At 60.1% G+C, this 12,295-nt stretch overlaps 1 protein-coding gene across 1 annotated transcript in view; it reads right to left on the reverse strand.

Moving 5' to 3' along the window:
- VOLCADRAFT_92720 (uncharacterized protein) overlaps positions 1-11,988 on the reverse strand; it is a gene marked incomplete at both ends in the record, with an annotated part of 39,231 nt that extends 27,243 nt beyond the window's left edge. The window contains 15 exons of the mRNA XM_002952082.1: positions 519-648; positions 1,235-1,345; positions 1,934-2,058; positions 2,383-3,188; positions 3,519-4,220; positions 4,766-4,940; positions 5,481-5,795; positions 6,266-6,406; positions 7,042-7,109; positions 7,839-7,895; positions 9,009-9,131; positions 10,094-10,144; positions 10,659-10,998; positions 11,637-11,757; positions 11,897-11,988. Of these exons, the coding sequence (XP_002952128.1) occupies positions 519-648; positions 1,235-1,345; positions 1,934-2,058; positions 2,383-3,188; positions 3,519-4,220; positions 4,766-4,940; positions 5,481-5,795; positions 6,266-6,406; positions 7,042-7,109; positions 7,839-7,895; positions 9,009-9,131; positions 10,094-10,144; positions 10,659-10,998; positions 11,637-11,757; positions 11,897-11,988 (3,357 nt within the window). The remainder of the gene's footprint in view (positions 1-518; positions 649-1,234; positions 1,346-1,933; positions 2,059-2,382; positions 3,189-3,518; positions 4,221-4,765; positions 4,941-5,480; positions 5,796-6,265; positions 6,407-7,041; positions 7,110-7,838; positions 7,896-9,008; positions 9,132-10,093; positions 10,145-10,658; positions 10,999-11,636; positions 11,758-11,896) is intronic.
- Between the last annotated feature and the right edge of the window lie 307 nt (positions 11,989-12,295).

Genomic DNA, 12,295 nt, shown 5'->3' on the forward strand with positions numbered 1-12,295 from the left:
CGGGGTAATAGGGATGGGGAGGATGCGGGGAAAAGGCGGGGGAGAGGGGAAAACACGGAAGAAGAAGAAAAAAACACAGAGACGGGCAACGCACAAAAGTAGTACAGCATCATTGTAGTGGTGCGTATGTCGCTGGCGACAGACGAACAGGCACCTCCATAACGCACCTTTACAACCCCACCCCACCCCACCCCGCCGCAACCCACCCCGCCGCAACCCACCCACCCACCCACACCATCATCACCAATATGGCAAACCGATATGTCACATCCAGCAACGCCCCCCTCTCCCCAGTGATCCCTGGGCACGTGGATGGGCTCTTCTCTGCATACTTCCATCCCCTCCCCTCACCTCCCCTCCCCGCCTTCCTTCCCCCCACCTCTCTGGCGCTATACACCCCTACCACGATCCCCCGACCCCGACACTCCACACAACTCCCTGCCAGCTCACATGTCCTAGCCGGCCCCGTTCCCATCGGTGTTCGCCCCTTTTGTTCCCCCCCTTTCGAAATGCCGTACCTCGACGTACTGTACGAACTCAGGCAGCTGGCTGGGCCGCGCAATCATGTTGTTGGTGTACTCCGCCAGCCTGGCGGTCAGGCTGACGGACTGGGACACCAGCAGGCCGCCCAGCAGCGACATGATGCCGCTGGGGAATGGGGAGGGGAGGGGCGGGGAGGGGAGGGACGGGACGTTGTTTGTGACGGTGTTTTTAGTTTTTCGATTGTGTTTTTGTGTTTTTGTGTGTGTGTCTGTGTCCTTCCGTCTGTGATGGGTGAGTTGGGTCGGGGGAAGAGATATGGGGGAGGAAGGAGCAGGCGGGCGGGAGGATGTGCCCACGAGGGCATGTATGTGCGCATGTATGTATGTATGTATGTATGTATGTATGTATGTATGTATGTATGTATGTGTGTGTGTGTTTGCGCCCCAAGGCAAGAGGATCGTAGCGGCAGTTGGACGCAAAGCCCTCACCCCTCTCTCCCACTCCATCACCACCACCACCACCACCCCGAGGACTGTTTTTTCGACCTGACCGCCGACTGGTCAGTTTCTTTGCTCTCTGTACATCGGCCGCACTGCAGCAGTCTTTCCCTGGCACCAGCTTCACTCGCTCGTGGTTCGTCTTTTCCCCACCACCCGCCACCACCACCACCCACCTTTTCCTCCTTTCCCACCCCTCCCACCCCTCCAACCCCCGCATCCCTTCCCCCCCCCGCTCCCATTACCGCCATTACCTGTGCGCCTTCTGTATGACCGGCAGTGTCGCTCTGAGCAGGGCGGACATGTCTACCGCCACCAGCCCCACAATGACGGAGGTGCGGGCGGAGGTCATCTCCCCCAACCAGCTGGAGGTGGCAGTCAGGTCGGCATGCAGCTGCTCCGGAGTCATACCCGCACTCCTGCGCGCGCGCACGCGTGTGTATGTGTGTGTGTATGTGTGTGTGTATGTGTGTGTATGTGTGTGTGTATGTGTGTGTGAATAGGGGTAGCATGGGATAGCACACATGTGTGGGGGTGTGGGGGAGGGGGGTGGGGGGGGATGCAGGGAAAGAGCCCTCGCATGGATGAGCCACATCAGGTTCTGACGAACAACGGCAGATACCATCGGTGTCATGTAAGTGCGTGAGTAATTGAGTGATAGAGGAATTGTTGGGTGTTTTTATTAAAAAGGCGCGGATGCGCGAGTAGGAAGTGGGTGAAGTAGGTGTAGGTTGTGTGTTTCCGTCCGTAAGCGCGCACTGGCCTCTTTTCCCCCCCCCAACCCTTCAAGGCTGTCCATGTTAACCCCACGGCCCATGGCCGAATCCCCCATATCGCGCACAAACACATACATACATACATACATACATACATACATACATACATACATACATGCAGGGTGAAGATATGACCCCCCTGTCCCACACATCATACATACGTGCAATGCCCCATACCTGTACGCCTCCGCTGAGAACCTGCAGACCATTCCCCACAGCACCTCCCGACTGCGGAAGGGCGCCATGCCGGGGTGGTGCATGGCGCTGTTGTAGTCGTTGAGTACGGACAGCTGGAGGCGGGTCTGCGGGACGTGCCGTACGTACACAGCGCGCCACGCGCCGTACACCGTATCCCGCGCACCGTGTGGCCGTCCCATGACATGACATGGGGTTTGCGGTCGGATGAGAGGTAGGTAGGGGGTGATTAAGGGGGTAAGCGAGAGGGAGCAATGTCACATATTAAAAGATGTACACATGTCAACAATATTCCCTTCCATTCAAATATGACTAATATGACTAATATTGGAATACATAAAGAATAAGTGTGTCGAGGGACAACACGACACCAGGGTAAAACCAACGCGAGATATCCTGGAGGAGGTGTTACCGGAAAGCATTGTACCCACCATCAAGCTCCGGACGTCCACTGCCCCGCGCAGTACCTCCGCATTGAAGCTCCCCGCCGCGCGAGCCGCCACGCTGCCGCCGCCGCCGCCGCCGCCGCCGCCACCACCACCGCCGCCCTCGCCCGTCCCCCGCACCGCCACCATCGCCACCGGCACCGGAATCCCCTTGCCGCCAATCTCCACCAGCAGCTGCCGTACCTCCGCGTACGTCACCAGCGGCGCCGCCGACACCACTACCACATGCAAAATCTCCCGGGGCAAGTTCGCCACCGCCGTCGACAGCTCCTCTGAGCCCGGGTTGATCACAAATTGCGGCACTGGCGCCGGCACGCCGTCTAACGCGTCGTCGTCCGTACCTTCCGACGCTCGTACACGCGGCGACGGGCCCACGCCGTCGCCGCCGTACGACCACTGGCTAAGGCTCGCCGACAGCGGCATGCCGTTCGAGCCCCGCCGTCGTCCCGTCGCCGTGGCAAACGAGACGGCCGCCATGGTGCCCGCTCGGCCCCAGGTGGGAAGTCCGCCGCCGGTTCGCGCCGAGGCGGAGGCCGCGGCCGCCGTCGGCTCCTCCACCGTCCCGACAACGATGTACAGGCCCGCCTTGCGCGGCGTCTCTAGCTGCCGTACACACAACAGTACGGCAAGGCGCGCAAGCTCCAGCAGTTGGCCAAGCATGAGGCAGTCCGCTAGGGTAATGAAGCGGAGCAGTTGGTGAGCCGTGTGTACGGCGTCGTGCAGGTTGCATTGACGCTGCTCGGCGTCGAGGCGCGCGAGGGCCAGCGATTTGGTCTTCCACGCCTGGCTGCCTGCGGGGGGGGGGAGGTTGGGTGGGTATGTGTCGCGGGAGAATCGAACGTGTCCGTGTGTGTGTATCTGTGTGTATGTCTCTCTGTGTGTTTTGGATGGAGGGGAAATCGGGGAGATGCGAGTGTGTGGACAAGCGAGGAGTGAAGACAGAGGAATGATCAAAACCCAAAGTCAGTGGGGGCCGCGGGGCGTCCGGGAGCTGAAGAAGGGAAGTTATTGATGCATGCATATAACGCATTATGGATACCGTAGATGCAACGCCCGTTATGGCTCTCGGCTTATAGCGTCCCGCTTATAAGGGGGGTCCCGTGCGTGTGCCGGCCGCCTACCCGGTGCCTCGAATCTCTGCTGCCGGGCCTCCTGCCGTGTGGGCTTGGCCACCGCCGCCTGCGCCGCCGCCAGGTTCGCCTGCACCGCCTGACCCACCGCCTGCACCTGCGACCTCACATATGCCACCATGTCCTGCAGCGCCGATGCCACCAGGTTCCGCTGCTCCTCGCGCATACGTTTGAAGTCCGCCAACGTGAACTGGTCCTGCAATGTGCCCATAAAACCAAGCTGGTACGGCAGACCGCTCTCCGGCAGCCGCTCCGGCGGCAGCGGCGTCGGCGGCTCCACCTCCAGGCCGCCGCCGCCGCCGCCGGCGCCACCGTCGGGCTCCGAGATTGAGATACAACTGCCGGTGGAAGACGGCTCGCCGCCGCCGCCGCCGCCGCCGGAGGGAGCGGCGACGTCACTGTGGCTTTGGCTGCGGCTCGCCGCCGCTGCAGCTGCACCTGCTGCTGGCTCCGTCGCCGTTCCGGTGCCTGAGGAGCTGTACTGACCTTGCTGCAGCGAGAGCTGTGAAGGTGGTCGGGCGGGGAGCTGGGATGAGGAGCGCCTTGCTGGCGGCTGGGTGGAAGGCAGCTGGGGGACCAGGGCCGCGGCGGGGCTCTGCCGGGTTATAGCAGCGGTAGCAGTGGTGATGGCGTTGTGCCCCGCCGCCAGGTTAGGGGCCACCAGCTCCGGCTCCAGCTCGATCCAGCGACCCTCTGCGGTACGGTTTCGGAGGTAAGAACCGACATACATACAGCCTAGGCTATCCAAGTCCAAACCGGGTGAAATTGACATGTACGTGGATGCGTGGGATGAATGAATGAAGAGATGTATATGTTCACGGCCGTGGAGGTGGTCCCGGGATAGTGGGTGGGCGGGGGAGGGAGAGTTCAAAGCGGACATTGAAAAACACACTTGGGAAATCAACCACAGGGAAGTGTACGGCTGCCTGGAGAAAACACCCATCTATCGCATCCCCCCGGGGCGGGCCTTAAAACCCCGGAGGGGGGGGGATGGCGCCCACCTCCGTCCCCGTCCCCTCGTCGCTCTTCTCCTTCCTTCCCACTGCCCTTCCCCTCCTAGAACATCTAAGGGCATCACAGACCTGTTGTTATCGCCTCGTACTTCCATTGGCTGAACGCCAATAGTCCCTCTAAGAAGTCTGCGCACCGCAGGTGCGATGCTGACTATCTAGCAGGCTCAGGTCTCGTTCTCGTTACCGGAATCAACCTGCCCTACCCGTCCTGTCTGGGCTCCTTACCCGACGTCTTGCGCCATGTGCCGTTGGTGTCGCAGCTGACGGCCAGCGTCATCCGCCTCACGTTCAGCAGAGCCCGGTGGAAGGTCGGACTGAGGACCAGCAGCTGCTGGGTGAGGAAGCGCTGACGGGCTCGGAACTTGAGGACACGTACGGCATCCCGCCACTGAGTGAAGGCCTGGGGAGAAGGGAAAAGGAAAAGGGGCGGGGTTTGTGTATTGGGCGTGCAGGAGCTGTTCCCGCTGCGGCCAGGAAGGTTTATGTGTGTTTCTCGGATAATCAAAAAGGCGTTTATCTGCGGGGGTGGGCTGCCTGTCTGTTTGTCTGTCTGTGCGAGGACGTATGCGGTGATGGCGGCGGCACCCACGGGGATGATTACAACGGGGAGGAGGTGGGTGCAACTGTTTTCCCGTCTAGCAGCGCCCCTCTTTTCTTTCTACATCCCCTCATACCACCCCCCCCTCCCCCCCATTCTGAGTTCCTTGCGTAAGATTCCTTTCCCTCCTTTCCCTTTCCCCCCCTCCCCACCAGACCATAGGTCTGCTTCTGGTACACTCTGTACTTGGCAGCAGCTTCACTCGTTCACGTGGTTCGTCTTTCCCCCTCCCCCCTTCCAGCTTCACTCGTTCACGTGGTTCGTCTTTCCCCCTCCCCCCTTCCAGCTTTACTCGTTCACGTGGTTCGCCTTTCCCCCTCCCCCCCCCCAACCAGACCATACCTGGAACACCTCGTTCTGCTGGAAGAACACTAGCTTGCGCAGCACCGTGAACAGGTTCCGGTCCCGCTGCCAGGCGTGGAAGGGCTGCAGCTCCTGCGCGTGGCCCCCCAACATCTGGGTAACCCCGGACTGCGTCAGCACGTAATGGTGCCGAGGGTCCACGCGGGCGCGGTCCACCACGATCAGGTCGTACGGATTGTACTCCCCGCCGGCGCATGCGGGGTTGAGGTTGCAGTAGATGATGAGGCCGCTCTTGGCGGCGGAGCTGCTGAACAGGCACACCGCGTCCTCACCCGTCCGCACGTCCGCAGGGACCTGGGGCCGAGAAGGTCGGAAGGATGGGGGAAGAGGGGAGGAGAGGGAGGGGGGAGGGGAGCGGTGTGTGTGTGTGTGTGTGTGTGGAAAGTAATCCTGATGCAAGAAGGGGAAGAGGGGGTCCATTACATGTAAGGTTGGAACAGAGACATGTCAGGCAAGGGCGGCGGAGGGGTGTTGCCGCACGTCCCATCTCCCCACGCAACCCAACAACACCTCATCCGCCCCCTTCACCCCACTGACATTTTCCCTCCACCCGGCCAGCTGCCCAGCGTGTCCTTCTCCTTCACAGGGGAACCACGGGGAAAGGACACTGGAAAACTGACCAAACACACACACACACACACGCACACGCATACAAACACACACATGCACGCACATACAAACACACACACACGCATACAAACATACACACACGCGCGCACACGCAGTCTCCCCGCTTCTACGAAAACCCCACACCAGACACTTACGCTGTAGTTGTACGCATCCGCCATGCTCACGTCCACGGGCGGCATCAGGAAGTAGCCAGCGCCCGTGGAGGCCTCCGCACCGGGGCCGCCGTTGGTAGTTTGGTACGGCAGCCGAGTACTGCTGCTGAAGGGCTTCAGGTCCTGCTTAAGGGCAGGGGTGTAGTTGTTGGGGGAGGGAGTGGTCGGCAGGGACGCAGAGCGCCTCGAGAGATAGTCAAAAAGGCCCTTCCCCCCCCAGATCGGGATCATGAACGGTACGGTCAAGCGTCACGACACCGTCTGTGTACGGTAAGGCCGTTGCAGGGCAGCTTTACTGCTGGATAAAGTTGAGTTAAGGGGGGGGGGAAATACACAGCTGCAGCTGCACACGGCGTCCGCAGCGGCGGACTTTAGACGCCCCTCAATGGCCAAGTCCAGTTGTACCACACCTGCATGCACCGCAGCTGTCGGAGATGCGGGGATTTGGGTTTTTCCCAAACCCCGTGGGAGGGGAAGGCCACGTGCGGAAGGAAACACCCTTTTTCAGTTGTTGTCCAACCGTCGGCCCTGGATATCCCCGCATCCCCATCCCCACCCAACCCGGCTTCTGCTCTTCCAGAGCCCAGGGCCCGCAGGCTGCCACTTTCCCCCTCCCCCCTCCCATCCCAGCTTCCTCTCCCGCAGCGGCCCCCGCTGCCGAGTTGGTGCTTCGGACGTATCGACAGCTGACCCCTTGAGCTATTTGATTCCATGTCATGTGATTTCCCCCTCGGCCCCCGGCCCCTCCTCGCGCCCACCTTTTGCAGCATCATGGTGCCCATCAGTGCGCCATCGGCGACCGTGGGCTGGGTAGGGGGCTTGAGGCCTATAGGCAGCAGCGGGTAGGGTTATCGGCAACGGCGGTGGCACGGTGTGTTCGTGTGTCGGGATGGTGGTGGGGTGGGCATGTATGCATGTATGTATGTATGATGGACTCGGGACATGTGACGCGGTGCTCGAAATAACGGAATAACGGCTTATAGCCCCAATATATATAATAGCTTATCAACATCGAGGCAGGCAAGGAGCTCAAGACACAGACAACATCCCGGAGCTGGGGTGGGGTGGGGTGGGGTGGGGTGGGGTAGGAGGAAGAGCGAAAAAGGAACGGGAGAAGGGCTCGAGGCGCTGCGTGGTGCGTCTGTTGTCTGCATTTGCGTCCCTGACCTACCCCCCCCCACACTCACTTACCCCCTCACCGGCCATCCCCGCCCCCGCGCTCAGCCACCCGGTAGGGTCGGACACCGTAACACTGTTTGAAAACCGTACAAGCAACCATCCTGGAAGCTGGTCGCCATTCACGCCTTCAGCTGATTAACAAAACAACGCGCAGGGGTAAAACACAGCCCACCACACGGCCCCTGACCACGCAAGGCCTCCCAGCCGGCCTCCCGGCCCTGTTGCTGTTGGGCCCCAAGGAGGCGGGGGGATCCATTGACGCCGTAGTACCAACACATACGTGCGTGCACCTGCCCGCTGGTTCTGCGGCTGGTGGCTATATATATGCTCTGTTCGGGACACAGCCCCTACGGCCCAACCCTGCCGACCCGCCTACCTTCCAGTATGGCTGGGGATAGGGTGGGTGGGGGGGAGCTGGGAGGCAGGGCGTAGCCTGCGGAGGGAGGGAAAGAGGAGCCGGGGGCCACGTAGCGGCTGTAAAGTTGTATGTATGTATATATGTATGTATTTGTGGTTGCGTATGTGTATGGATAAAGCGCACATGTAGGCCCGGTGCAGCACCCAGTTGCGGAGGAGGTGCCAGGTTACTCAGCCGGAGGCGACCAAATCGGTCATTTCAAGGGCGGGAAATGGACATATACATACATACATACATGCATACAGAGAGCGCGAGAGGGACTCCTGGACATCATGGTCGAGACCTGGATAGGAGAAGGGGAGAGAGAGAAAAAAGGGGGGGAAAGGTGTGGTGGGTTGGGTAGCGTATAACCCCTCGCTAGCCACTCGCTATTACGAGCACGGCGAAGGCTCGGCCGAAGGGGGCATGGGGTCAATGGCACGGGGATGGGGGCTGCGAAAAACGCTGGCAGCATTCGCGGGCCATGGTGATACCCACACCCCCTTCCCAGCCCTTCCGGGCCTAGCTGCAGCTGCTGCCCATCCACCAGCTGGGGACGTATGCAGCACCAGCACCAGCACCAGTAGTATTATATTTCGCACTGTATTCAAAGAAATTGTGCGCATGCCAGCGGTGGGACCCCTGGACAGCTCAGCCCAGGGCACGGGGGGTTGGGGCGCTTCACAGCTCAGAGGCTGGGCAGTGGCCCCCTCCCCTCGTCAGGTCGTGCTTCTCCGCCTTCGGGCCGCTATGGTGACAGCCATACACTGCATGCATATGCGGTAGGGACTCTCTCGGTGACTCTCCTCCGCAGGACTGGGCCCTGGGCCTGAGGCCGCGAGTGCACAGGTGTCCCCGCCACCTCCACCGCTGACACCCGTCGTCCGGCGTTCTTCGGCTTATTTCGTGCCTGTGTCTGCGCACGTGTCTGTACGAAAAGGCTCCCCTGCCTGGAAAGCCAAACCCACTACCAGCGCCTCACCCGCCACCCGACTGGCTCGCGGCTCCCGGTTCCGGAGGCCTTTTGAGAGAATGAGGGGGCCCCCCGGGGTAAGCCTCCGGGTATTCCCCTTCCCGCCCCTACCTACCCCCACCCCATTGCTGCCCCCTCCCCGCTTGGAGGCTCAGTCGGCTCAGGCCATTGCTGACAGGTACTGGCAGGCGGCCCCCTGTCAAACCATGGCCCTAATCCAAACTCCGGTGAAGGTGCTGCGGGGGGGGGTTCGAGGCTGTCCTGCCTGGAGCAGCGAACAGCCCCCGCTAGCTGTGAGGCTGTCGGGGGGAGGGGAGGGGAGGGGGAGGCTGTGCAGCGGCTGCGCAAGCGCACCCCGTGTGGTGTGTGCCTCTCTACTCGCCCGCTCCGCAATGGAGAGAGGGTGTGTGCCACCGCCGAGTGCCACCGCCGAGTGCCCGTGAGCTAACGGGACTCTATGACGTGTCACACTCGCGAACCCGCTCCACGTCGTCCCCACACCTGTAACCCGCCCCTCCTCCTCTGCACCTCTGCACGACCGAGCGCCTCCAGGGCTGACTCCAGAGCCGCTGCCTTGGTGAATGGGTGCATGCCGCTGGCTGCTGTTCCTGGTCTGCGCGCCGCGTGCCGCCACGTGTGGCTGTGTGCGGCCCAGCTGCATGGGCTGACAGGGCATGGGGGAATGGCGACTGGGCCCCCGCCTCCCCGCTCCCCTCGCCTTGCTTGAGGGCCGGTGCTTGGGAGGGCTGGTCCTGACCATTTTGCCGCCTGCTTGCTTCGCCAATGTGTGTGTTTATGTGTGTGTTTATGTGTGTGTTTATGTGTGTGTTTATGTATGTGTTTATGTATGTATGTATGTATGTATGTATGTATGTATGTATGTATGTATGTATGTATGTATGTATGTATGTATGTATGTATGTATGTATGTATGTATGTATGTATGTATGTATGTATGTATGTAATTGTTACATAGCTCACTGGCCCTCTATGGCCGGGGGACGCTACCCCCGCCCTGGTGTGTGTGTATGTATGTGTGTGTGTTCGCGGGTACTCACCCGCAACACCTCACACAAAAGTGCATGTTTTCCGCATCTGACTGCCTGACGGGCTCGGTGGTGTGCCGCCGTACACCCGAGCGAGAACAAGACCCCCCCCAAGCAAGCCCTGCTAGCGTCCGTGGAAACTACCGGCCCATGAGCCCCACGTTGACGTCATTTCACGCATACCCGGCCCCGCTGCGCCCTCAAAGCATTCTTACCCGCAGCTGACTCCAAGATAGAGCCCGGGGTCAGATCCGGTACAAGGTTGACTGCAGGAGGGCCGCGGGGGGGGGCGGGGATGAGGAGGTGCAGGGTCAGGGGTGTGCAGGGGGTGTGCAGGGGGTGTGCTGACTGCACGTGTTGTTGGCTTGAAGGATGGGAAGAGGAGGGAGGTGGGGAGAGGTCACCGGGGAGTGCTATGCGGATGTGTTGTGATGTGATGTGATGTGGGTTGCAGTGTTTTGTGCAACGCTGCTGCTCCGCCGCCACCACCGCCACATCAGTCCACTCGGTCACTACATCTCTCTGGACGCGGCCGGGAAGCTGTTGTACGCTTTCCTCGTCACAAACCGTCTATTAGTTGCATTGAGCTGGTTTTCGAATCGTGCACATGATTCCATCCTTCCCGAACGGCATCTGGAAGTGTGCGGATAGCTAGGTGTTGGGCCGGCTGGCCTAGCTTGATGCTGCCACCACTGGTGGCGCCAAGGAGCGGGTCAGGCTGTTACGACGCGCCGATGCCGTACATGTAGGGGGAAAGGCCATCCCCTTGATCCGACTCACTTGTGCTTTTGTTGATGGCGCTGCGGAACTGGAAAGCTCGTTGCTGTGCTGGCGTGAGGTCGTGCTCGCCCTTCCGCTTGGTGCGATAACCCAGAGCGTGCTGCATGTCCTCGCTCAAGCTTGTCGCGGTGCTCTGTCGGGTGGGTGACTTGCGGCCCTTGTGGCCTTTGGGGGAGGATTCCTCGGATGTTGGATGGCCGCTGGCCTCACTCCCGATTTTGGCACGGGAATGAGCAAGGCTCTCACCCGGCGCATAGCCGAAAACCGCCGCAAACTGGTCATGCGAATTTGAAGGCTTCTGCTGAGACGTCCTGACGCCAGTGGGCAGGACCTGCCGGCCCTGTAGGAAGTTCGATGTGAAGTAGAACATGCATGGTCGCCGATAACATCCGCGAAATGGCTATAAGCATTTAGTGACATGCGAGTACACTTGAAGCACACATTCTGAAGGTGAAACAGAACGCACGGACAGCGTTAGACTTACCTTGACGAAGCCCACATCGTTATCATTTGTCTCAACAGGCCGCAAACGAGTTGTTGGCCAAGACATATCGCCCTTCCCTATGGAATTTGCACATTAACATTGACCCTGGTTGTATCCATACTCCATCGAACGACCGCGGCCACCGCTTGCTAACAGCTAAGATGGAAATTTAAGTCCCAATGTATAATTTCATTGCAACTTATAATGATACGGATTAGCAGCAATTTGCTGCACCCTGGATGCATTGCGATCTGTACATGCGCCATACATCTAGACAAAGCAATAACGAGATGGTGGCAGTGTGAAATATTGAACACAAACCAACATGCGGGTCCTTGGCACTGATTGGAGACCAACCAGAGGTCCAACGGTCTCCCGTACAGTATTGGCGGTAAAAACTACCTAACGTTCAATGGAGGAATTCCGTGTGCCCCGGCGATAAGCACTGCCTGATCTTAAATTCCTTTTAATAATTCTAGGCACTAGATGCTTACATTGAATACAAGCTTCTGCCGGGCAATCTTTTTAGCGTGTTGTCGGGCGACACGCGACGCAGCGGGATGGACGCCTTGCTGCAGCTCCGTTTCCTCCATTTCAGCGCAGAAGCTCTTCCTTCTGGGTCCGGACAGCAGCAAGCAAAGGCGCTGCAGGCGAGCCGCGCTCCTTGGCACTCCGCCATGAAACAACAGGCAGCTCACACCGGCCGGCCGACCCTTCACGCAGTTAAAATGCCTGCTGGCGTCTCTTGGCGTACCTGAATCCGACAGCACCCATGCTGCTGCTGACGCGATGCTGGACGCGGGCGCTCCGGCGCGGCGAGAGCGCCTCTGGAACACGGTCACCCATGCTATTGGTGTGGACAAAGATTTCTGCATCCTGGCGGAATCTCTCGCAGAGGTATATAATTATGAAGCCTACTGCAAAAACCAACAACAACCAGCTCTCCCGCAGAGCAGCTCCACCCGGGCCCGAACCCGGACTTGAGGTTTGAACCTCCCGGCCTATCGTCCCAACGTCTTTAACCCTCTGTGCAGTTGGACCTGTCGGATGCCGTACTGAAAAGCTCTCCCTTAGCGGATGTTGTGCAAGGTACGGCAGCAGCCCGGGAGGCGTCCGCCAAGGTAGGGGGGTTGCGTGGTGCGCCTTTGGGGCC

This window comes from Volvox carteri, assembly GCF_000143455.1.
Source record: "Volvox carteri f. nagariensis unplaced genomic scaffold VOLCAscaffold_27, whole genome shotgun sequence".
NCBI classification, from domain to species: Eukaryota; Viridiplantae; Chlorophyta; class Chlorophyceae; order Chlamydomonadales; family Volvocaceae; genus Volvox; species Volvox carteri.